Below are 25,415 nucleotides of genomic sequence, written 5' to 3' on the forward strand. Positions count from 1 at the left end.
TTGGGAGACAGCGAAGGAACATTCTAGACACACAAGAAAACCAAGAGAGGTTGATGTCCTCCGAAGCCACAGGAATGGAGTTAGGAGGGAGCTGGAGTGCCTGAGGATGTCTGCTCTGCTTGGCTTTGAACCTGAACCCTCCCTTTGGCACCTTGATTTTGGTGGGTCTGTTTTCCTCTGCCAGCTCCTGATGACGTCGTTTCTGGTCACCACCCACACCAGGCCCAGACTGCCTCAATGCTAAAATCCTGGCCAGGTCTCTTCTCCGAGGTCCCTCCCTCCCCTCCTCTCTAGCCAGTCCTCTTTTGTCCATTGCTGACATCTTGGTGAGACAAATCTCTTTTCATTAAAAAGACACAGAATTGAGGACATTTTTTCTTGTGTCATTTTTTTATTACCGTTGCTGTATATTGTTGTACCCTGAAAAACAAAAATCTTCAAACTTTGAATTTAAAAATTAGGGTTCGTTAGTTTATGGTCAAGATTCCTTTATTAACAAGAGTTCACCTTTTGTTTACAGAACATTGTCTATTTGATAAGCCATGGGTTAGAGAAACTGAAAGCTAAAATTTTTCCATGGGAAATGCAGACTATACAATCGCAAGGAAGACAAGACTTTTTTTTTCTTTTACATCAATTACATTTGCACCGCCACCTTTGGAGGAACCAAGGTATACCTTGGTCCAGAGGATTTCTTCCATTTCTTCGTTGCTTCTAGACCTTGTCTGGGCAATCATCACACGAGCATCAGAGGACTACGCACAGAGCTGTGGTTCTTAGCTCTGCCAGGAAAAAGCTCTGCCAGGAGCCTGGCTTTTTCTTATTGATTTTATTTCTTGAAGAGTTTTCTTACTAAGTGAATTGACCTTACACAGTTAACTTGATGTAATCTAAAGAAAATAGATGAAGTACGCTTTAGAAAAAATTACACACGCTCTAACCAGCCATTTGGCAATCATTTTCCACAGCGTCTGTCCTTTCGGGGATAGGGAGGTGGGTTTTTTTTTTTTTTTTTTTTTTAACACGTGAATGATTACATCTACATACAAGAGCTCCAAACTCTTACTGACCTCCCTCTGCAACACCAGCTGGTGTTGGGGGACAGAGCACTGAGGCAGGCAGGGGGTCAGTCTCAAGGCGTCAGTCACCCCAGGTTGTTTGGCCAACAGTTTGGCATCTGGGAAGTCCACACACATAAACGTGGCAGCTCTTCCAGTCATAACAGCGTTTGTGGAACACATTGGAGGGCCTCAGGTGCATCCCATGGAGATAGGGGGACTATTTTTGGTCCTTATTTGCGGTCAGAGTTCTTTGAAAGCACAGGACATTGCAGCTGGAGAAACTTTCATACCAGGGTTCCATATTTCTAGGTCCGCACCCAGCAGCCTTTACCTCAGTCGCTTCATGAAGCAATCACTTCGTTCTTAGAATATAGGGGACCCTCTCCAGCCCTCACTCAATAATGTGAGCACCTGGATAGGTTTTCAATCCAGAAATTATAGATTTAAAAGGAATAGCTGTTCCGGTGTTCTGGGGGTCCTGCTCAACAGTCCTGGGTGTAACCCTGAATTGATTTTGAAGAAGCTGGTGCTGTCCTAGGTCCATTCTCATAACCCAGTCAAGCCAGTGTAAAAAGCCTGTGTGGGGACCACAGACACCTACACCAGGCTGTTCTCCTGACTGTCTGCTTCTAGCTATTGCTCATGAACTTGCCCATTTCACCAGCAGATTTAGATCCAGGGATGGCTTCTGATTTGTAGCAGCTAACTTTCTGTCCTCAAACTTCCTCACAATGATTTTCCCTGGGGTTTTGGGAACTTTGAGGTCCCCCAAAGCCTCAGATATAGAGCCCAGAAAGGAAGGGTGGTCTAGGGTGTGTGTGTCTCCTTTCCTTTCTTTGGGGGCATCTGTGTTCCTGAGTGGCAGCTGAGACCCTGAGAAACAGTGTCCCTGGAGCTATTCCCGGGATTCACTAGGGTCCGTTCTGGCTGCTGTATGACTGACTCCATGAGAAATGTGAGAAGCAAAGGCCCTGGGGAAGGGGCCGCTAAGACAGAGCAATACTGGACAGAGCTTTCTGGGACACTTCAAGGTTCCCAGGAACCCTGGGCAGCTTCCTATCCAAGAGTCACTGCGAGGTGTGGAGAGGCTGCCCTGGCTGGGTGGGAGAAGGTGAAGGTAGGATTGGGGTGGGGGTAGTTGGTACGGGGCTCAGTCCTCAGTCCTTTTTTTCTCCCTGGAGAATTTCACTCTGAACTTGGAGAGGCGGCAGAGTCCCCATCCTCGGGGTCCTGCCCATGGGGGGAGATGGGCTGACCCCCCTTCACGCGCTTCCACTTCATCCTTCGGTTCTGGAACCACACTTTGACCTGATGAAGGAAGCAGAGGAGCCTGGTCACTTCACGGCAGGTGTGACCACCTCCTAATATTGATGCTCAAGCTACCTGGGGTGCAGCTCTGGGGGACCCCCCCAGCTCGAAATTCTGCTTGCCCCTCCCCACGCCTCCAAAGGCTCCAGGCACTGAAAGGGAAGACCCACCAATCAGCCCAGAGGCTTGTCTTATGTCTCCAGATAAAGAAAGACTGACAGAAGAACCAGTTATAAAAGTCACACTGGCCCCACCCCCTTTCACAAGCCCCTCCCCTCCTGTGCCAACACCCTCTCCCTCTAGCTTCTATTACCCAAGGATCTGGGAACACAGGATCACCAGCCTCACCCATAGGCACATTTATAAAGCATTTTTCAGCTTAGATAGCTCTGGTCTGGACATTTTCTCATCTGAGCTTCAGCATTTACCTGCAGGTAAACCTGCAGGGTGGGGTTATGACACTGCCTTACAGATGGAGACCAAGAGAGGTTAGGAGAAGACATGTCCCAGAGGTCCCAGGGCTACGAAGGGGTAGAGGCAGGATCTGAATCTAAGTCCTCTGATTCTAAATCCAGCACTTTGGCAGATGCATTCTCAACTGAAAGCTGCAATCAATAATAATAATAATAATATTTTATTCCACGTCAGAGCACGGGTATGGGTGGAATGCTCTGAGAGAAAGCCCAAAACAAAGGGCTAGGAAGTTTTTCTCAGAGTATGTCCAGGAACCAGCAGCAAATCCAAATCATCTGGAGAACTTACTAGAAACGCAGATTCCTGGTCCCACTCATTATTACTGGAAAATCGCTCTGTGGAGCTCCGGAAGCTGCATTTTAAACAGGGCCTGGATGACTCCACTGCACACTCAAGTTTGGGGATAACCAGATCAGAGGTTTCAACCCTGGTTGCATGTGAGAATCATCTCGGGGACCTTTGATGAATTCTGATACCTGGACTTCCCCTCAGACCAATGAAAACAATCTCTAGGGGTGGAGCCCGGACACTGGTGTTACTAGAATCTCCGCAGGTGATTGTCAGGTACAGCCAGAGTTGAGGACCACTGGACTGGGGCAGAGGGAGAAGACGAAGTAGGTTCTGGGAGAAGCGGGGGAAGAGAGGGGTATGATAGAGCACGGGAAAGGAGGGATGGCCAGAAGAGGAGGGGCACCTGCCGCTCGGAGAGGTCCAGGTTTACAGCGATCTCGTATCTCCGGAGCCGGGTCAGGTAGTTGTGATGAGCAAACTCGGCCTCGAGCTCCCGCAGCTGCTCCTTGGTGAAGGCTGTCCGCTCCTTGCGGGCCTTGCTGCTGCCCTCCGGCTTCCCTCGGTTCTCCTGGTTGTCTGGGGAGAGAGGGCCCCAAAGAGGAAGAAGTGAGCCGCAAGGGCCTTGGTTCCCTTTCTTTTGTCCTCAAGCAGCGGGGCAGCCTTTCCCTGTGGCTCTTATTTTGAAAGGATGCTGAGAAAGAACCCACGGTGTCCCTTTATCATTCATTCTAGCATCTTTACCCCCAGGGAACTGGAAAGATTTTTGGATAGCAACCTCAGGCGCACCTCCCCCCCGCAACGGTTTTTAATTCTGAAAGCACAAGAAGCCGCCCTTGGCTGTTTAATGATCTCCACCGCACCCCAGTCCCCACCTACCCCCAGCTTGACATTAGCAGTGGCTGTAAGTTTGTGGGGCAGGATGCTCTAAAACTGAGGTTCTCTGTCCTCAAGCGACAGAAACATCACCTAGGAACTTGTTAGGGATGCAGATCCTCGGGCCTCACCGCACACCTGCTGAATCAGAAACTCCGGGAGTGGGGCCCAGCGATCTGTTTTTTTATTCCCCAGCGATCTGTTTTAACAAGCCTTCCAGATGATTCTGACACATGGTCATGGTTACAAACCTCTGCTCTAAGACCTAGCTACTCAGCGGGTGCTTGGTGGCAGCAGTAGTGTGGCCAGGGAGCTGTCAGACTTGCAGGATCTCCACCTCATTCCATCCTCAGACCTACTGAATCAGAGTCCGCATTTCAGCCAGGTCCCCAGGGGAGGTGTGTGCACATGTAAATTGAGAAGTGCTGCCTTAAGTTTCTCCCGCTTCCCCCCACCCCTGACACCAGGCGGGGCCAGGTCTGGAAAGTTCATTTACGAAGGAGACTCTGAGTTCGGCAGGGCAGGGGCTCACCCATAGCTGGTAACAGGGGTACAGGAATCAAGCACCTTACATGCATCAGCCACTTAATCCTCACAGTAATTCAGCCTGGCGAGTTCTAGGATGAGACCCATTTTATAGACCAGAAAACTAAGCACAGAGAAGTGAAGCAACTTGTCCAAGTTCATCCAGTTCATCTGGCCAGTGAGTGGTGGGGACAGGAATCCAACTCAGGCGGTTTGACTCACACAGTGTTCCAATGAAATATATGTAGGAAGCCTTTACAAACTGTAAAGTGCTGTTCACCCAGAAAGGATTGTATCGTGATCTGAACAGGGGAAGGGGCGGTGGTGGGTGGAGAAGCGCACAGGAAGGAGACCGACACACCTACACAATGAACTACCAACGCGTGCCACGTGGCCGGGGAAGGGCTCCAGGAAGCACGTTTTACGCAGGGCTCCAAAAGTTAGAAGTCTTTCACTTCATTGCCCTTGTTGTACAGACAGGGAACCCGGCCCAGCGGCCAGATTGCCGAGCGGGACGGGGACGTGGAGCCCTCTCGTGCACCCCACGTTCCCGATGGGAACGTCAGCCCGCCGGTTCTTTCTAGCGCTTTCCACGCAGTCCCCCTTGTATTTCTGTCTGCGCGTCCTCCGCCCCCGCGCCACGCCTCCGGGAGCCGGATAGAAGGGGGAGCCACCCGCCCCCTCCCGACGTCCCCCGGGAAGCAGAGGAGGCGGAGGAGGGGCCGCCGCCGGGGGGGCCGCCGCCAGGGGTCCCCGCAGCCCCGATGCTCTGCTGCCCGTGCCGGATCCGGGTGGGCCGCCTGCCGGGCGCGCCCGGGGGCGGGAAGGAAGGGGGCGAGTTCTCCTGCCGGGCTGTCTGCCCAGACCCCTCCGGAAGCGGAGCCGGGGCTGGCGGGGAAGGACGCGCCGCCTGGCTGGGGTCCCCCAGGAGTCTTCAGCCTTGGTTGGCGCGAGCCCGGGAGGGAGGGGCGGTCACGGTCACGCCGCCGAGGGACGCCCATTCCGGAGCACACCCTCGCCCGCGCGCCCAGAGCGAGGCTGGGAAACCTGGCTTGTTTCCCATCCGCTCCTGTCCTGGGGCTCAGTATTTCCCAGCCCTTCCCTTTCGCAGCAGCGGGGGTGTCAAACCCAGAGGACTTGCCCCCGAGGTTTGAATCCTGGATCTTCTTGCTGGAGCCTCTGAGGAAGTCGCTTAACCTCTCTGGGCTTCTCATCCAGAAATCTACCTCCCAGAGGTTTTGGGAAGCTTGGACAAGCTGCTGTGTGTGGAAAATGCTTTTAAAACTCTAAAGCTCTGGAGAAATATAAAGTATTCTTCCGATTCTTCAGTTCCTTGAGATGCCATCTGAGGGGCTGGGGTAATAGCAGCTACCATTTCTTAAAGACTTCCACGTGCTAAGATGCAGTCACTGTTTTAATCCTCCCCATACACCACACGTAGGAGGAGGTAGTATTATTATCCCTTTAGCTTTGTCATGTGGATTTGTGTGATAATTTGATTAATAGCGCTCTCTCCCCAGGGATGTAACTGCTTTTTCTCACTTGCTACTGTACCTGGCACTTAGGAGGTTCTTGCTAAATGTTTGCTAAATCCTTCTCAGTAGATAGAGGCAGAAGCAGCCTCAGAGAGGCCCGGGAACTTGCCCAGTGTGCCAGGCAGCTTTTGAGTGGCAGAACCGAGATTCGAATCCAGATCCACCTGACTAGAGCCTTGACCATCAACCCTGGCGTCAGGTTCTCCATCTTGCATCGGCTAGCTGGCGGCTGGACCTGGACCATTGCAGCTCTGCTCATCTCCACCTCCAGGGCTCCTGGGGGCCCTGGGTTGATGCCCACACCCACCCTCCTCTTCTCCCAGGCCTGCTTAGGTGTACACAGGTCCCCTATGGAAACCTCCCCAAATACACCCCCCCACACCCCGTCCCTCACACACAGAGTCCTGCACATAATCCTTCCTAGAGATAAAGGGAGGAGACCTTTGGAGCTGGTCTTGGACTGGTTATGGGGGCAGCTGACCAGTGTCAACCAGGCCAAACCCCTCCCTCTCCACTCTCCTCTCTCACCTCTTAGTACCCTGATTTAGGCCCTGGGCCCTCAGGAAAGAAGAAATAGGACAAAGGAGCCTGAGCTGGGAACTGAGTGTCTGAGCCCCTGTGTGAACCTTGGGGCAACACCCGCTAAAGGGGGTGGCATCTGGCACTAGGAGAACCCTTGTCCCCCATCAGCTTCCCAGAGGGGTAAGAACTTTCATCACTGTTAGAAATGACAAAGGGGCCAGAAGTATGGCAAGTTAGCTCTGAAAACGAAAGTGGAAGTTATGGCTGTCTTTGTTCTGCAATAGTATAAACAACTGTAACATTTTCATCAAGATAGGAAAAGACAAAGAAAAATGATAAGTACTTTTATACCGTTTCTGGCCAGGGCGTGTCCATTCTGCTGGCTCACATGCACAGTTCCTATGCATACTACCCCCAAGATAGTTTGATCTCTTTGTTGGGGAGACTCCCTCCCCTCTCTGGCCTCGCTTTCCCCACGGGTAGAAGTATGTGATTGGGCTGGGCCTTCTTTCCCTGGGCGAGCTGTTGTCAGAGTTCTTTTCCAATACGCCACCCTGGCACTCTCTTCTCTCCCTACTCCCTCCTCTGTTGAGAAACCCCAGCCTGGAATCTGAGGTCCCTTCCAGTTTCAAAGATTCTTGTCTTGGCCCCAGGTTACACCCTTCAGTCAGAAGGAAGGAACTGAGTGTTGTGTATTCTGTCCCGAAGCCCTCCGCAGCCTTCCCAAGCTCCTCAGCCCAATGATCAGGGCTATGCTGGGCAATTTCTCTCTCCCTCTGACATGCACAGCTACCCAAGCCTGGAGCTGCGTGGAAGGGAGTTGTGTTTGCAGAGATTTCTGAGGACCTGTTGGAGAGCCTGAGCCTTAGCTGGCTCCAAGAAAGGGCTCTCTGATCTTGGGCAAGTCCCTTAAGTTCCCTGAGCTTCAGTTTCCTCACTTGTAAAACAGAATAGCCTCACCCACTGTGATCAGAAGGCTTCTGAGAAGGTAAAACGAGGTGGGTAATGTGTGTTAACACTTAGCACAGTGCCTGGCACACAGCTGAGGCTCCTTTTGGAGAACCATCACAAGAGGTTCTACTGGAGATGATGTTGGAGGGATGACACGGGTGGAGATAAAACACAGCGCATCTCAAGGTACCACGTCTCCAGAGCTGTGTGAAAGGGATGCCTTTTCAATGTCTGGCCTTTTAACTGTTTTCCCTTCTCCACTACTTTTGCACATTTGTACTTGAATCTGTGTCTCTATTGCTTCCAGGCACAGTAACTAGAACTGATGAGTGTGACGATCCACGTCAGTCCTCCTGGTCCTGATTCTTCCTCGGGGCCAGCGGGTGCCTCTTCCAGCACTGCAGAGGGAGGAGGCCGGTGCTCAGCTGGCTGCCTCTGTGGTTAAGGAGGAGCCCCCCCGGCCCCGCCCCACCCTCTGCACACCCTCAGAGGGAGCAGGGCCATGATGGAATGGTCCAGAGCGCCCAGAGAAATGCAAACAGGATGTGTGTGTGATTGCGGTTTCCACCATGAGTTTTTACACCATCCGAGGTAAATTATTTCATAAATAGCTGTCACGTTTGGCAGACCTTCTTAAAGTTAGCAGACAGCTTTATCGGAACTACGGGGAGGTTCAGATAGACCTTGGGGAACGTGCCTTTTTGGAGTCCTGTATTCCTACTCCCCAACTCTCACAGCCATTTAATAACATAAATTTCTATCCAGGACCAGATAGACAGCCACAAGCCCCATATTCAAGTAGCACTTTGCAGTTGACAATTGACGATGGATCGATTTCTTTCCCCCAGAGATAAACTTCTTTGGGGCTTTCCTCTGTACTACAGAATCATAGAATAGTAGACCTGGAAGGGGACTTAGGGATGATCTGATGTGGCCTTTACATCTTACAGGTGAGCCTAGAGAAGGTAAGAAACTCGCCTAAAGACACACAGCAAGTTAGCAGCAGAATTGGTCTGAGAACCCAGATTTCCTTTATAGGAAGCTATTTCCTGGCTGTTAGGCTGCTTCCTACTGGATCCTCTTAATTATCCTGTGAGGTAGGTAAGGTACACATTAGCCCATGGAACACACGAGGAAATTAAGACCCAGAGACTAAATGGCTTGCCAGAAGTCCCCTGGGACCAGGGCAGGCTACGTCACACTGCTCTGCAGGGGTGATGAGTATGGAGCTGTGCTCGCTCCAGGGATGGCGTCTGGGTCTGAGTCCAGGTCTGCCTCCCTGGGACTCCCCTTGGCAGATCCTCTGAAAATGGGCTCTACAGCTTCCTGGGCTACAGACTAGACGTTTAATGTGCTCACTAGTTTTGATACTTTCAACTTCAGAGGGAGGAGTCGAAGCCCTGAAAATAGACGAGACCTGGATGGAGCCAATCCCAAGACCAGATGGGCATGTGCATCCAGACCTCCCTGGCTTCCTGGGACTGGCGTGACTTTCTCTCTGGGCCCCGACCCACCTCAATGTCTGGGCCCTTCCTCTCTCGCATGGGGGCCTGAAGAGACCTGGTGAGGCTCCCAGCCTCTTTGAGGAGCCCGGCAGTGGGGCTGAGGGATTCAGGGAGGGGGGGACACCTGGGGCTAGAGTCATCTTTGCTGAGAGTCCCAGGTGGCGGGGGCCGGGTGAGGGTGGGCAGCGATGAGGGACAGTGGAATGGACTGGGTGAGGAGATGGGGTGTGGGGGCCATGGAAGAGGGGAGCAGAGAAGTGGCGGGGGTACGGGGGTCGTGGAAATGAGAGGCTGGAGCGCCAGCAAGTTTCTGAGACTCTTGGGGCAGAGGCGTGAGCGGTGCTGGGCTTTGTTTGTGTTTATCAGTTCCAGATGTCACCCTCAGCTGTCACCGAAGGAAGCGTAGGCTTCAGGACCCAGGGGTCACTGCTCCTCCACCACTGCGTTCAAGGAAAACATGACATAGAAGAGGCTGGAATGGGGGGTGGGGACCACGAGAGAAATACTGGCCAGAGGCCAGGGCACCCTGATTCCGTGAGTGCGGTGGGCAACCGGGAAAGCTGGCCCTAGGGGTCTGCAGGGGCCTCGAGTCCTGCCCCTCAGAAAGGGGTGAGTGTGTATTTGAGATTATTCAGCCTGACACTCGGCGTCACATTTGTGACCCAGGTGACACTCACTGAGGTTGTCCATTTATTTTCTTATTACCTCCTTTCCTTCTTCCTCTGTCCAACAGCCTGCTTTTTTAGAGATTCATTCGTAAGACAGTCTCCACTTTTTTTTCTTCTCTCTTGATGGGAGTAAGATAAGGATGCGGGGATCTGCTTGTGGCCAGAAGCAACGCTCTGTCTGAATGGACAAACTCTAGTGGCCAACGGACCCGGGACTGGAGCATTTGTCCCACTGCTAGAACTTTGTCCCTATACCCTCTGTTTATGGGCTGAACTGTGTCGCCCCCCCCCACCAATTAATATGTTGAAATTCTAACCCCCAGTACTTCTGAATGTGACTGTATTTTTTTTTTTTTTTTTTTTGCGGTACGCGGGCCTCTCACTGTTGTGGCCTCTCCTGTTGTGGAGCACAGGCTCCGGACGCGCAGGCTCAGCGGCCATGGCTCACGGGCCCAGCTGCTCCACGGCATATGGGATCTTCCCAGACCCGGGGCTCGAACCCATGTCCCCTGCATCGGCAGGCGGATTCTCAACCACTGCGCCACCAGGGAAGCCCTGTGACTGTATTTTGAGATAGGGTCTTTCAAGAGGGCATTAAATTCAAATGAGGCAGTTAGGGTGAGCCCTAATCCAATCTGACTAGTGTCTTCATAAGAAGAGATTAGGACACACAGAGAGCCAGCACAAAGGAAAGGCCATGTGAAGACACGACAAAAAGGCGGCTGTCTGCCAGCCAAAGAGAGAAGCCTCGGTACAAACCAAACCTGCCAGCATCTTGATCTTTGACTTCCAGCTTCCAGAACTGTGGGAAAATAAATGTCTGTTGTTTAAGCTACCCAGTCTGTGGTATTTGTTATGACAGCCCAGGCAAATTAACATGCCCCCAATTCCCCAAAGCCGTGCTTATCACTGAGGAGAGAGAGGGAGCAAGGCCATTGGGGGGTGCTTGGCAAGGCTGATGCCAGGCCACAGGGACAGCTCTGCAAATCAGAAAAAGGTGCCATTTCCTCTAGACTGGAGAGCACAGTCACTTGTCCGTGTGGCAGCTGGGCCCTCTCGCTGCCCAGCCGTGAGCCCCCCTAACTGCCTGGCCGTGGTGGGTCCCCTTTGTTGCTCAGCCACAGCAGCACCAGCCATGGGAGTACTTGGGATGCAACCCCAGGACCCTGTAGCAGTTTCCTGCAAGTCCAGCCTGCATGTGGATATTTACACAACTTTCTGACCCAGCACTCACCCTGACCCTGGGCTGGTTTTATGACTGAAGTCTGGTTCTCTGCACACTTTTTTGTGAGTGAGACTGTAAAAATCCTGATGCATTTTTCAGAAGCACATCACGCATGGGGAAAACCCTCATGCCAGGCGGTGGAGCCGCTCTCAGAGAGAAAGTGAGAAAATGAATGAGTGAATGCCAGGCTGCACTAGAGGCTATTGGCCAGACATTGAATGAGCTTCTCCTGTGTACAAATGTTTCAGTAGGTGCTAGGGAGACTACACAGGTGAATCAGATGGCATTCCAGCCCTCTAGACACTTCAGTTTTAAGGAAAAAGACAGCCATATGCATATAGAACTCTGGATACGGGCCAACTGTGGTTTGATTCTAAGATGGAGATGTCAGCAAGGTGTGCTCCATGTGTGAGCGGAGAGAGGTCATGAAAGGATTCTTGGACACTCAACAAACTAAGAGTAGAAGGAAATTATCTCAATATAATAAAGGCCATATATGAAAAGCCCATAGCTAACATCATAGTCAGTGGTGAAAAACTGAAATAGTTTCCTCTAATATCAGAAACTAGGAAAAGGATGCCCACCCTCACCATTTCTATTCAATATAATACTGGAAGTCCTAGCCGGAGCACTCAGGCAAGAAAAAGAAATAAAAGGCATCTAAATCAGAAAGGAAGAAGTAAAGTAATCTCTGTTTATAGATGAAATAATCTTGTATGTGGAAAACCCTAAAGATTCCACAAAAGCCTCTTAGAACTAATAAATAAATTCAGCAAGGTAGCAGGTTACAGAATCAGCATGCACAAATCATTTGTGTTTCTATACATGAACAATGAACAATCCAAAAGGGAAATTAAGAAAACAATCCCATTTATAATAGCATCGAAAAGGATAAGATATGTAGGAATAAACTGGACTAAGGAGGCAAAAGACTTGTACAATGAAAATTACAAAACATTGCTGAAAGAAATTAAAGGCACAAATAAATGGAAAGACATCCTGTGTTCATGGACTGAAAGACAATATTGTTAAAATGTCCATACTACCCAAAGTGATCTTCAGATTCAATGCCATCCCTATCAAAATCCCAATGGCATTTTTTGCAAGAATAGAAAAAAAAATCATGCAAAAATTCAGATGGGATCTCAAAGAACCCTGAATAGCCAAAACAATCTTGAGAAAGGAAAACAAAGCTGGAGGCCTCAGGCTTCCTGATTTCAAAACATATTACAAAGATACAGTAATCAAATCATTATGGTACTGGCACAAAAACAGACACTTAGATCAATGGAACAGAATAGAGAGCCCAGAAGTAAGCCCTCATGTAGATGGTCAAATGATCTTCAACAAAGGTGCCAAGGCTACACAGTGGGGAAGGCACAGTCTTCAACAAATGGTGCTGGGAAAACTGGATCTCCACAGGCAAATGAATAAAGTTGGATCCTTACCTTACACCATATGTAAAAATTAACTCGAAATGCATTAAAGACCTAAAAATGTAAGACCTAAAACTAGAAAACTCCTAGAAGAAAACATGGAGGGAAAGCTTCATGACACTGGATTTGGTGATGATTTCTTAGATATGACACCAAAAGCATAGTCAACAAAAGCAAAAATAGACAAAACTATGTCAAACTTAAAAATTTCTGTGTAGCAAAGGAAACAATCAACAGAATAAAAAGGCAACCTAAGGAATGGGAGAAAATATTTGTGGACCATATGTCTGATAAGCGATTAATATCCAGAATATACAAAGAACTCCTGAAGGTCAACAACAAAAATCAAACAGTCCAATTTAAACCTGGACAGAGGGGCTTCCCTGGTGGCGCAGTGGTTGAGAATCCACCTGCGGATGCAGGGGACACGGGTTCGTGCACCAGTCTGGGAAGATCCCACATGCCGTGGAGCGGCTGGGGCCAGGAGCCATGGCCACTGAACCTGTGTGTCTGGAGTCTGTGCTCCGCAACAGGAGAGGCCACAACAGTGAGAGGCCCACGTACCACAAAAAAAAAAAAAAAAAAAAAAAAAAAAAACCCAAACAAACCTGGACAGAGGACTTGAATAGACATTTCTCCAAAGAAGATATACAAATGGCCAATAAGTATATGAAAAGATGCTCAACATCACCAGTCATTAGGGAAATACAAATCAAAACCACAATGAAGTATCACCTCATACCTACTAGCATGACTACTATCAAAAAAACCCCAGAAAATAACAAGTGTTCGCAAGGAAGTGGAGAAAGGAGAAATTGGAACTCTGTGCACTGTTGGTGGGAGTGTAAAATAGTACAGCTGCTATGGAAAACAGTATGGAGTTTCCTCCAAAAATTAAGAATGGAATTACCACCTGATCCAGCAGTCCTACTTTTGGGTATATATCCAAAAGAATTCAAAGCAGGATCTCGAAGAGATATCTGCACACCCATGTTCATTGCAGAATTATTCATAATAGCCAAGAGGTGGAAGCAACCCAGGTGTCCACTGACAGATGAATGGATGAAGAAAATGTGCACACACATACAATAGAATATTATTCAGCCTTAAAAAATAAAGAAATCCTATCATATGCTACAACATGGAGGAGCCTTGAGGACATGTGCTAAGTGAGCTAAACCAGTCGCAAAAAGACAGATACTGCTTGATTCCACTTACATGAGGTATCTAAAGTAATCAAATTTTTAGAAACCGGAGGGTAGAACGCTGGTTGCCAGGGCCCGTGGGGAGAGGGTAAAGGGGAGTTGTTTTTCAACGGATATAGAGTTTTCCTTTTATAAGATGAAAAAGTTCTGGAGATCTGTTGCACAACAATATGCATATAGTTAATGCTTCTGAACTGCACACTCAAAAATGGTTATGATGGTAAATCTTACATTATGTGTTCTTGACCACAATTTTTTAAGAAGCAGATTTCAAATGCAAGATGTTCAAAGGTAAGAAATCTCAGGGGAGCTCCTTTATGAAGTTATAAGCTGTATTTACAACATCAGCACACGTTCTAGTGATACTATAGTTTGAAACTTCTAAACTGTAACTTTCAGTGAAACGATGCTAGGTGCAAGTGGAATCATAAAGGAAAGAAGGATGGAAGGAAGGAAGGAAGGAAGCAAAGAAAGGGAGGGTCCTTGGAGTAGGTGGCTTTCAAGTTGGATGTTAAAATAAGTAGGCAGAAGAGCCCGGGAAGAGAAGGGTGTTTGAGGCAAGGCGAAGAACTGAGCAAATGCGGGGGGCGGGGGCATGGGGAGAAAAAGTGGGGTGCCTTTGCAAGACAAGGAAACTGGTATGGTTTCGTGGCAAGGTGAGTGGGGATGGAGGTGGGAGGGGTGGCCTGTAGGGGGAAATAAGCAGGGAAAGAGGCCAATCTGTGGAGGAGTTTTCAGCCTCAGGGGAAATTGAGAGTGCGCGTAAGCTGGGCAGGGGGAGGTGGACGTCAGATCTTGCAGGGGAGAAATCGGGGAAGGAGGAGCCCTGGGAGGCACGCGTGTTGGAGCTGCAGGAGGATGGGGCAAAGCGCGTGTTGGAGCTGCAGGAGGATGGGGCAAAGCGAGTCTGATGAAGGCAGAGTGAGTGTGTCAGAGTGTTGGCGAGCGGCGCTGAGCTGATCCGGGGCACCGCGACTCTCCCAGGCGGGCGATCAGCTTCACCTGTAGCCGGGCTGATCACGCGCGACCTTCCTTTGAACCCCGTCAGGAAGTCACCGCGAAATCCTTCATTCCCATAAATTAAAGACAACCACGGTAGCAACGACAGATTGGGGGCAAACAAGAATGGCCTTGCAGCTGTCCTTGCCAGCAGGGGTCTTTAACACCCCCTGGCCCCAGGGCGGGGGTCGTTGGGTTGAGTTAATATCACAGCTGTCTCCTAAATCAGTTTTGTGCTGTGAACCAACAGAAAGTCTCAGGGTAGGAGCCGAGGACCCCTGCTTTCCTGACCATTTCCTTGAGCAAATCAGCTCCACTTCCAGTAATGGGGAGTTGATGGGGGAGCAGCTGGGACTGGCAGAGGAAGAAGAGGAGAGAGCAGAGAACGTTCCTTTTGAAACAAACTTTCAGTAACTTTCTGTTACCTGACCCCCCCCCCCCCCCCGGCCAGGCCAGCCAGTACGGGACACGTTTACCAGGCATGATTCACCCCCTACCCCAGCCTCTCTGGCAGATCTCTGAGCTCCAGGTTCCTAATTAATGGCAACTGGATTTCAGGACCAACAATGATCGTGAGAAATTCCCACATCTTATACCCCAGACTCAGGAATTTCTGAGAGAGCGTATTTGAAATATTCAATTCCACTGTCCCCCATAACATAGGGCTATTTATCAGATTCTATGTTCTGGTTCTGGAAATATGGGCCTAATACCATTCATAGCTGCTATTTATCAAACTCATGTGCCAGGCACAGTGTTAATCTCACAGATCACAGAATTTAACCTTCACAGTGACTCCATATGGAGAGTGATATTGTTATAGTCCCATTTTACAGCTGGGGAAAACAGAGGCTCCAAGAATTTAAGACCTTTCCCAAAGTCAAGCAGCCAAAAGTGGCAGTGCCGACCCGGCAACCTGACTGCCTGATTGTGAAGCACGATGGAAAACACACTTCTGAGCAATGCTGGTTAACCTTCCAGAGATGGCTTAGCAGGGGCCAGAGTGAGGTGCGTGAGACACGATGAGTGCAAAATGCAAGGGGTGCCAAAAACCTCAGTAATCAAGAGAAAGAATATTTTAATTGCAAAGTTTTAAAAAATCAAAATTAATACAAAAATCCACAATGAGCAGAATGTCGAAATTGAAAATAAAGAATCCAACCAGTGGCTCAGGATTGGTAAGGGGGGGGGCGGGTCTTCGTGGGTTTGTCTCTTGTGAACTGAACTCCAGACTCCTGGAGTTGGTTGTGAGACTTGTCCATCGCTTTCCCTTTTCTTTAGGCTCTTACAAAACTGATCTTTCCTGCCTCCTTCCCTTTCAGTTAAATTCTGAAGGAAGATGCAAGCAGCCATGCAATAAAGGTTTCCATGCTGACCAGAGAGGGTCTGGAACCCCAGAGAACGAATGAGAGAGTCAGCTTGCTGTGCCCTGTTTTGTGCGACTGCTGCTGCTTCTGAGGGGACGTGGAGGGAGAGCCCAGGCTCCCTCCTGGGTGGGAACCTCCACCCACCAGAGGCTGACCCTATGAAGAGGGTGCTCTGGGGTGGCCAGCTGCTTGGCAAGTGAGCAGTGCCATCCATGGCCCACCCCCCCCACCCCCTGCCGCCAAAGGAAAGATGGTGCATTTGGGTCTTGCTGAAACATGGAATGAGCTTGCCCAAGTCCAGCCCTTGGCTTTGCCCATGGCTTCCCGATGCTCTTGGCTCACAGTTCCCTGGAAAGTGGCTGGATGCAGCCAAGGTGGATGTGGGCAGAGATGGAGGCGCTACAGTGCAGGCGCCAAGGAGGGGAGAACTCTTCAACGAGGCGCAGAGCCAAGTGGCTGACAGCTCATTGGAGAGGAGAAGCAGAAAGTGCCCCATTCTCTGCAAATCTCCATCTAGGCTTAGGAATAGTTCAGGGTTTAACTGGCTGGGGATTTAAAGGGCCCTTCTACTTAGCAGCCAGGAAGGCTGTGGTTTTTATCATCCACTGTGGGCACAATAAGGGGTTTCTTCAAGCATGGAGACCAGATATTTCAAAACGAGGATTCTGCTTGAAATCTACCGAAGGGCGTGGGATTCGGGGTCTGAAGTCTGGGGTTTGAGCTTTCTTCTAGGGTGGCCAACTGTCCCGGGGACACTGGACTTTCAATGCTAAAACCAGAAAAGGCCTGGGTACGTTGAGATGAGTGGGTCACTCCGTTTTGACTCCATGCTAGCAGAGATGCCCTCAGAATTTTCAGTCTCTCCTTTTCCACGTGTAAAGAATCAAGTCACTGACAAGACCTGCTGTACCAAACTCGAAAACTTGTGGGACTCAAAAGAGTTATCGTATGTTTCCTGCAGCACCTCGAACTCCCTAGATCATAGCACATCCACTGTCAGACAGGTATCTGCTGGCTTCTCCTCCCTCTCAGTCCGAACTCTTTGGGGGTGAGACCACCTTGGTCATCCCTGCAGTTCCAGGACCTCTGCCAATGCTTGGCAAAAAAAAAAAAAGATGCTCGGGAAATCTGTGCTACTTTGAAAGTGCTTCGTAAAGCAAAGCAGAGAGTGTTCTCGTTGGTTAGTCGGTCCTCTCATTTGCTGCCTGCCCCTTGTTAGCCCCATGAAAGGTCTTCTGTAGGTTCAGACAGACAGATGTGCCCCAAGGGCGGCCATCAGGAGGACGTAGTGGGGAAGTAGGGGCAGGAGGCAAGGACACTGTCTTGTTCTGGGCAAGGTGGGGACAGAGAACCAGACAAAAGGTGAATGGGCAGTGAGAGAGGCTGTGGAGGGGGGCACGGAGAAATGAGGAAACAACAGGTCCCCCCAACCAGGAGGAGATGGACTTTAGCTGGGATCTGACAAGCAGATCAGCTCCATCATCTGGCCTCTGCTGCTCCAGTGCCAAGCAGGGCTTTACCTGCATTCTGAGGTCCAGTGCTTGCCCTTTGCTGCCTGCCTCTCTGACTTTCTCCAAGACTGGCGATCCCTCAGGAGCGCTCCTCAGAGGAGTGGCCTTTTGGGCGGTCACCCAGACCTTAGCATGCTGAGCTGCCCCTTGGCCTGGGCACAGCCCAGCTGCAGAGGGTGATACCTCATGGGCAGTCTGCCCCAAATCTTGCTGCCTGCCTCTTGCGTCCCTGCTATGTCTGCTTCTCTCCCTCTAGACTCCTGGAGACACGGAGTCCTGGTTCTACTTGACTGCCCGGGGTCCCAGCCTTGGTCCTAGCCCTCCGAGCCTTGGTCTCAGCTGACTCCCCTGGAGAGCAAGCCCTGGGGCTCTGGGACCATTTGGAGCTGGCTGGCGCATGGTGGGGAGAAGCGTGACCCAGAGGCAGCCTGGTTCAGGAAAGCCCCTCTCCAGCCCTTGCCAGCCTGTAGCCAGAGGCTCCGTCCCACAAGTCCTCCAAATCTTTGTGGATCCTGTTTTGTTCTCTTGCCGGCATATCCTTCCCAGGGCCCAGGAGAGCTGAGGACACAGACATAGCCCCCGTCACCAGAGAATTCTAGAACTCTGAGTAGAAGCAACCCCAAAGGTAACTATTCTAAGTCTCCTGCCTTTGGGTAGATTACATCCTATTGTTCCGCATTCGTGGTCAGGATACCTAGGCTCAGAGAGGGCAAGCAACCTCCTCAAGGTCACACAGCAAAGGAACGGTCAGCTGTTCTTCAGCCACTTACCTGAACTCTCCTTTTTCCGCCTGGTTGACTTCTTCTCCGTCCCATTGGCAGTGCTCCCAAGGACCTCGTAGTCCTCGCCTGGGCCTCCCGTGGTGTCCACCAGGCCTGGGCTGCTGGCTCCCATCTCCTTGGAGCCCCCTGCTGGGCCCGGGTTGAGCCTATGCCGGGCCTCCGAGACAGGGAAGTGCCAGTCGGGGGGTTGTGGGAAGGCGGGGTGCTGCTCAGTGAAGCCGCGCTCCTCCCGGGGTAGGCTGTGTGGGGTGGCCGCCAGGCAGGAGGCCGAGAAGTCAGGGTACGCTGCCGTTGCTGTCGCTGGGAAGTCTGGTTTCTGGTGGAAGGAGAACGGGGTTGGCGGGTAGTGGGGGAGGCCTGAGGCCCCACTGCCTTCTGAGTGAGGGTTTCGAAGGCAGCCCCAGACCGGGGCCGGGGGATGGGGGCCCCTCATGCAGCTGCTGGCCACTGGATCCATCTGCTGTCTGATGCACGCCTCAGTCCTTTCAAAGGCTGGAGTCTTATACTTTTTATATTCAAAGTGTTAAAAATGCAAAAAAAAAATTTTTTTTTTAACACGAGGGAAAAAGGTTCAACAGAAAATTCACCCCAGGAACCAAAACAAAAACCAAAGTTAAAGTTCTTCCTTACGGTTACGCACACATGTGTCTGGCCACACATACGTGTGCCCGCACCTATGTTGGACTTCGTTCCTGGCTTCCTGGTCCCCCCCTCCGACACACCAACCTGCCTAGTGGGGTCCCCTGTACGTGTATTTGTCGCCGATGACACTAAACATTTTCACTGTCCCAGCCCAGACGCACCAGCTGATGAGTGCTTGTCTTGAAGCCCGCAGCAAATGCCTGCAAAGAGCTGGTCCAGAGCTGCTGAGACACACTTTTAAATCCTGCGGTGGGGAGAGAGTGACAGATTTCTGAAGTGAAATGTGAGAGAGGAGAGGGAGGGGTTAACCAGCACACACACGATCCCCTCCAACCAAAACCCGAGCAGGCAACTATTAATCATCAGAAACCTTATATGCACATCTAATGGGATTTGCAGATGGAGTCTTTTAAAGAAACATTGTCTGTATTTTTTTTTTTAAGGAAAGAGAGCAGCACACACACACAATTTCTTTAATATTTCTCCCGTAACACTATGAAGTTATTTTATTGCACTGTTAACAAAATTCCCCAAGTCTTGGATTTGGTAAAAGACTTAAGTCATATCCAGAATCCATCAAGTGCCAAATTCCAGGGAGTGAAGCGGGGAATAAGCGCAAGAGACAAGTTTGCTGATTGCATTTGATTTAAAGGCCCTTCTACTGCTGCTTGCAAAAAGGAAGGTGGATTAAAAGAAATCTTTTTTAGCAAGTCTCGGCGGCCCACGATGGTGTGTAGCAGAGAGACACACCCCAGAAAAAAAGGATTTCTCCGGGCCCAAAGTGACATTCTCCCTTTCTCAGTAACTTAAAAAAAACAATCAGATTCTTCCTTCTGCTCTTTAACCCCCAACTTATATGCCAATTAGCCACACTCTTCTCTAGAGGCGTTTCAAGTCATTTTTCTCCACGGCAAAGGAAAGACACTTAGATAAGTTCCTTGAAGTTTCTCCAGGCCTCCCCCACCTGCTCTCTGGTCCCCTAAACTTCACCCACCTGCTTCCCCTTCCCCACCCCCAGAGGCCAAGGTTTCCATGGAATCTGGGCATGGAAATGGGAATTAGGGGATTCTCATTCCCAAAGGAGTTCTCTTCGGCAAACGGTTGCGTGGTTTTCCAGGCCGGTGCCCATCACAGGAGGACCCGCTGCCATTTCAACTGGGCAGTCAGTCTACCAATCCCCATGACGTTGCTGGCCTCTCTGGAGGGTTAATATAATTTCTTGGAGGATGACTTTCCAAGCACATGGGGCCAGAGCTCCTCTCCCACTGAATATCTCCAGGGCCCAGTGCAGCAGGATTGGGATTGAAATGGGAATGGATCAGAAGAACAATGTCCCCGCTGGCTTGTTGCAAAGATGCCCAGGGTTCCCCCAGAAGGGGCCCCAGGTCTCAGTTCTGCAGACTGGAGGCTGCACACACGATCTTCATGAAATAGGCATCCTGTCTTCCAGAGCAGGTGGCCAGGGTGTTGCCGGCTGGCAGAGGAGATGGGGGTCATAGCCACAAACCAGACTCACCTCTCTGCTTTGTCCAGGACTTAACCTGTTGTACACACATCTCTCCTCTGAACCTCACAACTCTCCTATTATGGGTAAAGTAAGAATTATGCTCCACATTTTACAAATGAGGAAAGCGAGGCTCAGACAGATGATGTGAGCTGCTCAGAATCACACAGAAATGGCAGAAGCAGGAATTGCCCGTAGGTGTCCGGCTGTCCGGTCTGGGGCAGTTTGATGCAGAGGAAGAAGGAGCGCGGACTTTGGGGTTAGACGGGTCGGAGTTCAAATCTGAAGTTTGCCACTTCCCGGCTGTGTGCCCTGGGGCAAGTCACCTCACCTCTCTGAGCTTCCATTTCCTCACCTGGGATGGTAGTTAAAGCTGCCATTCATCCCCTGATCTTAGCACCTCACACACATTCCCCAGTGGACACCCAGAGAAGCCCTTGAAGGCAAGAGATTTTCTCACCTTCTCCATCTTTCAGAAGAGGATTCTGAAGCCCAGAGAGACTATTTAACCTGCACAAGGTCACACAGCTGGGAAGTGGAGGATCCGGGATTCAAACACAGGCAGCCTGGCCCCGCTGCATCAGAATGCCCGCCCCACAGACGCTGGAGAATTTGAAATGAAATCGTTTATGTGAAGCACGAAGTAGGTAACAGATACATGTGGCTCCCTTTTTAGTACATCTAGTTCTCCTTAACCTCAGTGATTCCAAAGGGAGAGTGTGGGACTGCGGGGGCACTGAGGGAATTCTACAGAAACAGCCTTGGGAGGTCCCTCGAGGGGTTGCAGGCTGTGAGGGCTCTGGAAGGAATCCACAGGGGGCTGGGAGGGAGGAAAGCCTTCCCGGGGCCTGGCCCACAGGCTGTAACCGGATTCCTGTTCTGGCCTCCGCATCTGGCCAGGGACCCCATCCCAGGGAGGCCCAGAGCCTGGCCCTTTGCCCCTGGAAGGGTGGGCCCTGGGTCGTGGCGGAGGGGGGGCTCTGAGAGGTCAGGAGGGGCGCGAGGGGCCCTCTGCGCTGAGAAGGCAGGGCCCTGGCACCCCGGCGCCCGCACAGCTGCTGGCGTCTGTCAGCCTCCCTGCGGGGCGCAGCTGGGGGCCTGCCGGCCTCTACATCTTCCTGACAGGCCCCTCTTCTGAGGCCAGGAAAGAACAACAATGGTCCTCCCCTCAGGGCGACCCATTTGTTAGATGAAGGCCGGGCACCGGCACCTTTAACCTCCTCCAAGTCAGCGTGTCCCCGCCAAGGCCCCGGGGCCTGTGAGACAGAGGTGGGTGGACATGGCAGAGAGGATCCCTGCGCAGCCAAGGGGAGCAGGGCTTACAGGAAGGGAGGGGACCCCATTTCGGCTTGTTGTTGGGGGAGGCAGGGGAGGAAGAGGAAAAGGCTGCATCAGGAAGAGGGTCCCTGAGGAGGATGGTGGGCTTGGCCAGACCTGAGCCATCCCAAGGAACTTTCGGAATTTCCCCCATTGTGCTCGACAAGCAGGCGTGCCCTTGGCGCCTGCAGACCTGCTTCCGCACTTGCCCCCCTCCCACCTGTGCCTGGACTTGCAGGGGTGTCAGGGGAGAACCGGGGGCCTGGAAGCAGGGACTCCGGTTCAAGGTGTGGCCTTGCCCTTCTTCTGCTGTGCGGCCTCAGGCAAGTCACACCCCTTTTCTGAACCTCAGTTTTCTCGTTGGCCAAGTAGAGATGACAGTACCGGCCTCCAGTGGCTGTTATGAGGATAAATGACCTGATGTCTGTGCAAAGAGCTGGCTGACTGTCAAGGGCGATGCACCTGAGGAATTATTATGTCTTCCCCTTCCTTACTCAGCTGGACTACAGGGCAGGTCACGGCTGCATGGAGGGTGAAGACAGCCCATCCTCGTGGCCCCCTGACCCCATACTTTCTTCTATGGTAACATAACAGAGGGTCAAGATTATAGCCTTGGGAATCAGGAGAACGTGGGTTCAAATCCTACCTCTGCCACTAATAAACTGAATGGTTTGGGGCAACTCTATCACTTGAACCCCAGTTTCTTTTTTTTTTTGGCTGTGCCGAGTGGCTTGCGTGACCTTTGTTCCCTGACCAGGGATTGAACCTGGGTCCCGGCAGTGAAAGTACCGAGTCCTAACCACTGGACCGCCAGGGAATTCCTGAGCCTCAGTTTCTTCATCTGTAAAGTGGGAATAATTTTTTTCTTCTTTCCCCATTGGGTTGCTGAGAAGAAAGTGAGGTGATGTGGGAAATCTTGTGCCATAGCCTGGTGTACAGTGTTTAGTGGTAACGTCTGGATGATGATGATGAAAATACCTGAGGTTTTTGCCTTGAGGACAACTCCAGAAGGCCACCTGAGAGGGACAAGCTGAGGTCATTAGCATTCATCCATGTAGCAGAACATGTGAATCAGATAAGGCACCTGATCCCTAGCAAGACCACGAGGGATGGGAGGGGAGACAGACAAGCTTTGTGGTACGCGGGCCTCTCACTGTTGTGGCCTCTCCCGTTGTGGAGCACAGGTTCCGGACGCGCAGGCTCAGCAGCCATGGCTTACAGGCCCAGCCGCTCCGTGGCACGTGGGATCTTCCCGGACCGGGGCACGAACCTGCGTCCCCTGCATCGGCAGGCAGACTCCTAACCACTGCACCACCAGGGAAGCCCCAGACAAGCTTTAAGTATGATGGAAATCAACTTGGACCAGAATGTTTATTGCTGGTCCTGGGATTTATTTGGAATGTATATGTCCTTTGTGTCTCAGAAAACTTTGAGGCAGAAGGGTCACTACTCACCTATAGGACTTTTGCGAGGCTCAACCAATTGGATGGACAGGTTGGAGTTGAGTAAACCACGGAATACAGTCCTCACAACGGTCACAGATGCTCCCAGGAAGCTTCCAAGACACTTCAGGGAAACGTCCCAGGGACCGATGACAGGGTCTTCCCCTAAATCCCAGAAAATACTGCATTAATAATAGAGGCAGTTCCCTCAGATGAAACTTCTCTCTTGTGTACATATTTTTTAAACCTTTGGTGCAACCGTCACTTGTCTGCTACCAAGATTGTGGGCAGATGACTGGAAAGCACAGTAATGCACACAGAGGCCTGCATCTGGACCCCAGCTCCCGGAGGTTACATGATCTCTGTTTCCTCAACTGAAAAGTGGAAGCTCGCTGTGTAGATGATGTGCAGTAAGTGCTCAGTAAATGCACCCCTTCCAGAGCTTCTGTGCCTGAAGGAGTTAAAGGCATGTTGATCTCAAGGGAAGGCTCTAAGTTAGGGCAGCCAGAAAAAATACAGGGAGCCCAGTTAAATACGTTCTATGCAATACTGGGGACACACTTAAGCTGAAAAAGTATTTGTTGTTTATATGAAATTCAAATTTAACTGGGTGTCTTTTCCTCCCCCCTAGGTCTGGAAACACTAATCTAAGGCAAAACTAATCTTCAAGTTGGAGAAGGCTCTGACCTTACTTGCTGAGCGGGGATATTTGCACTTTGACAGAAGGCTCTGGAAGGAAACTCTCAATGGGGCATTCCAGTGGGAGGGGTGGTGGTCCGGTAGGTTTAACTTTGGCTGTGGGCTTTCTGGTTGCAAGAGGAGCCCAGGGTCCCCCAGGAAGGTCTCCCATGGAGGCCTTTGGAGTGAGACAAAGCAGACAGGAGGAGGGGGAGGAGGAAGGGCATGCAGGTGAAGGGAGTGAGGACAAAGGTGAGTGCCCTGGGCAGGAAGTGCTGAAAGAGAGAAGGAGGGAGGCCTGGGCTGGGTGCCAGCCTGGGAGACTCCCAGGCCCACTTCCCGGGGTGCACTTTTCCAGCCCTTGATGCAAGGCAGCAGTGCTATTATTTGGGGGAAAACCAGCTAACCAGATAGGACAGCAAACCGGGGATTTATGTGGTGTGGGAACAGCTCGGGTTTCCCTCACTGTTTATCCAGCAGTATTTTTTAAAACAGAAATCAGCGCGCGGGTAACCACAGCTGTGAGTTACTGGCTCTGGCTGCGAGGCCTGTGAGGGCTGGGGAGGGTGGGGGGGTGGGGGTTTCCTCAAAGGTGCTTTGCTCTGCATCAGCTTGGAAGATGCAAAAGGAATGTGCCCTTCCAGAGCCTGGGGCCAGGTGAGAAGAGTGGCCCAGGGCAGCTCCCATGTCACTCTTTCTCCTTTGGACAAAGGGCAGCATCCCTGAGGGAACTGTGACTGTCAAGGCCTAAAGGCTTCAAGACCTCTAGGTCTAGGGGTCATGAACCCACAGGGGCCGGGGAGGGGTGGGTGGGCAAGTAAACACAAGCTAGGAGAGCCAGCTGGGAGACACAAGGGTAGAGTGAGAGATAGAGGGGGCCCAACAGCTGCTTGACACTGGCCACTTTTGCCTTGCAAGATCTTGGTTTGGTTTAACCAGATCTTTTCTTTTCTTTCTTTCTTTCTTTTTTTTTTAAAACCAAGATTCAGATTTTTAATGTAATCTCTCAATTTTTATTCGTTTATTTCTATTTATTTATTTTAAAAGGGAAATCTAGTTGATGTACAATATTATGTTAGTTTCAGGTGTAATACATAGTGATTTGACATTTGCATACATTCTGAGATGATCACCACAGTAAGTCTAGTAACCATCTGTCCCCGTACAAAGTTATTACAATATTATTGAATATATTCCTTATGCTTATTTATTTTATAACTGGAGATTTGTACCTCTTAATCTCCTGTACTTATTTCTGGCAGCCACCCATTTGTCCTCTGTATCTATGAGTTTCTCTCTCTCTGTTTTTTTGATATATTTATTTATTTATTTATGGCTGCATTGGGTCTTCATTGCTGTGCGTGGGCTTTCTCTAGTTGCAGTGAGTGGGGACTATTTTTCATTGTGGTGCAGTGGCTTCTCTTGTTGTGGAGCACGGGCTCTAGGCATGTGGGCTTCAGTACTTGTGGCACACGGGCTCATTAGTTGTGGCTCATGGGCTCTAGAGTGCAGGTTCAGTAGTTGTGGCACATGGGCTTAGTTGCTCCACGGCATGTGGGGTCTTCCCGGACCAGGGCTCGAACCCATGTCTCCT

At 50.8% G+C, this 25,415-nt stretch overlaps 1 protein-coding gene across 3 annotated transcripts; it reads right to left on the reverse strand.

The window, feature by feature from the left end:
• Positions 1–483: 483 nt before the first annotated feature.
• MEOX1 (mesenchyme homeobox 1) lies at positions 484–19,100 on the reverse strand. Of its 3 annotated transcripts, XM_067020738.1 has the most exons (4): positions 19,042–19,075; positions 18,227–18,554; positions 3,538–3,710; positions 484–2,369 (listed from the first exon to the last, which is right to left on the reverse strand). In XM_067020738.1, exons 2-4 carry the CDS (start codon positions 18,348–18,350, stop codon positions 2,247–2,249), a joined length of 420 nt encoding a protein of 139 aa, XP_066876839.1. In that variant the 5' UTR covers positions 18,351–18,554; positions 19,042–19,075; the 3' UTR covers positions 484–2,246. The 3 variants fall into 3 exon arrangements, with proteins under 3 accessions (XP_066876839.1, XP_058904278.1, XP_066876840.1); XM_059048295.2 differs by having other exon boundaries at positions 18,227–19,100; XM_067020739.1 differs by lacking the exon at positions 3,538–3,710 and having other exon boundaries at positions 18,227–19,100.
• Positions 19,101–25,415: the final 6,315 nt, after the last annotated feature.

The sequence above is a fragment of the Kogia breviceps genome, chromosome 19 (assembly GCF_026419965.1).
Source record: "Kogia breviceps isolate mKogBre1 chromosome 19, mKogBre1 haplotype 1, whole genome shotgun sequence".
In the NCBI taxonomy this organism is placed as follows: domain Eukaryota; kingdom Metazoa; phylum Chordata; class Mammalia; order Artiodactyla; family Physeteridae; genus Kogia; species Kogia breviceps.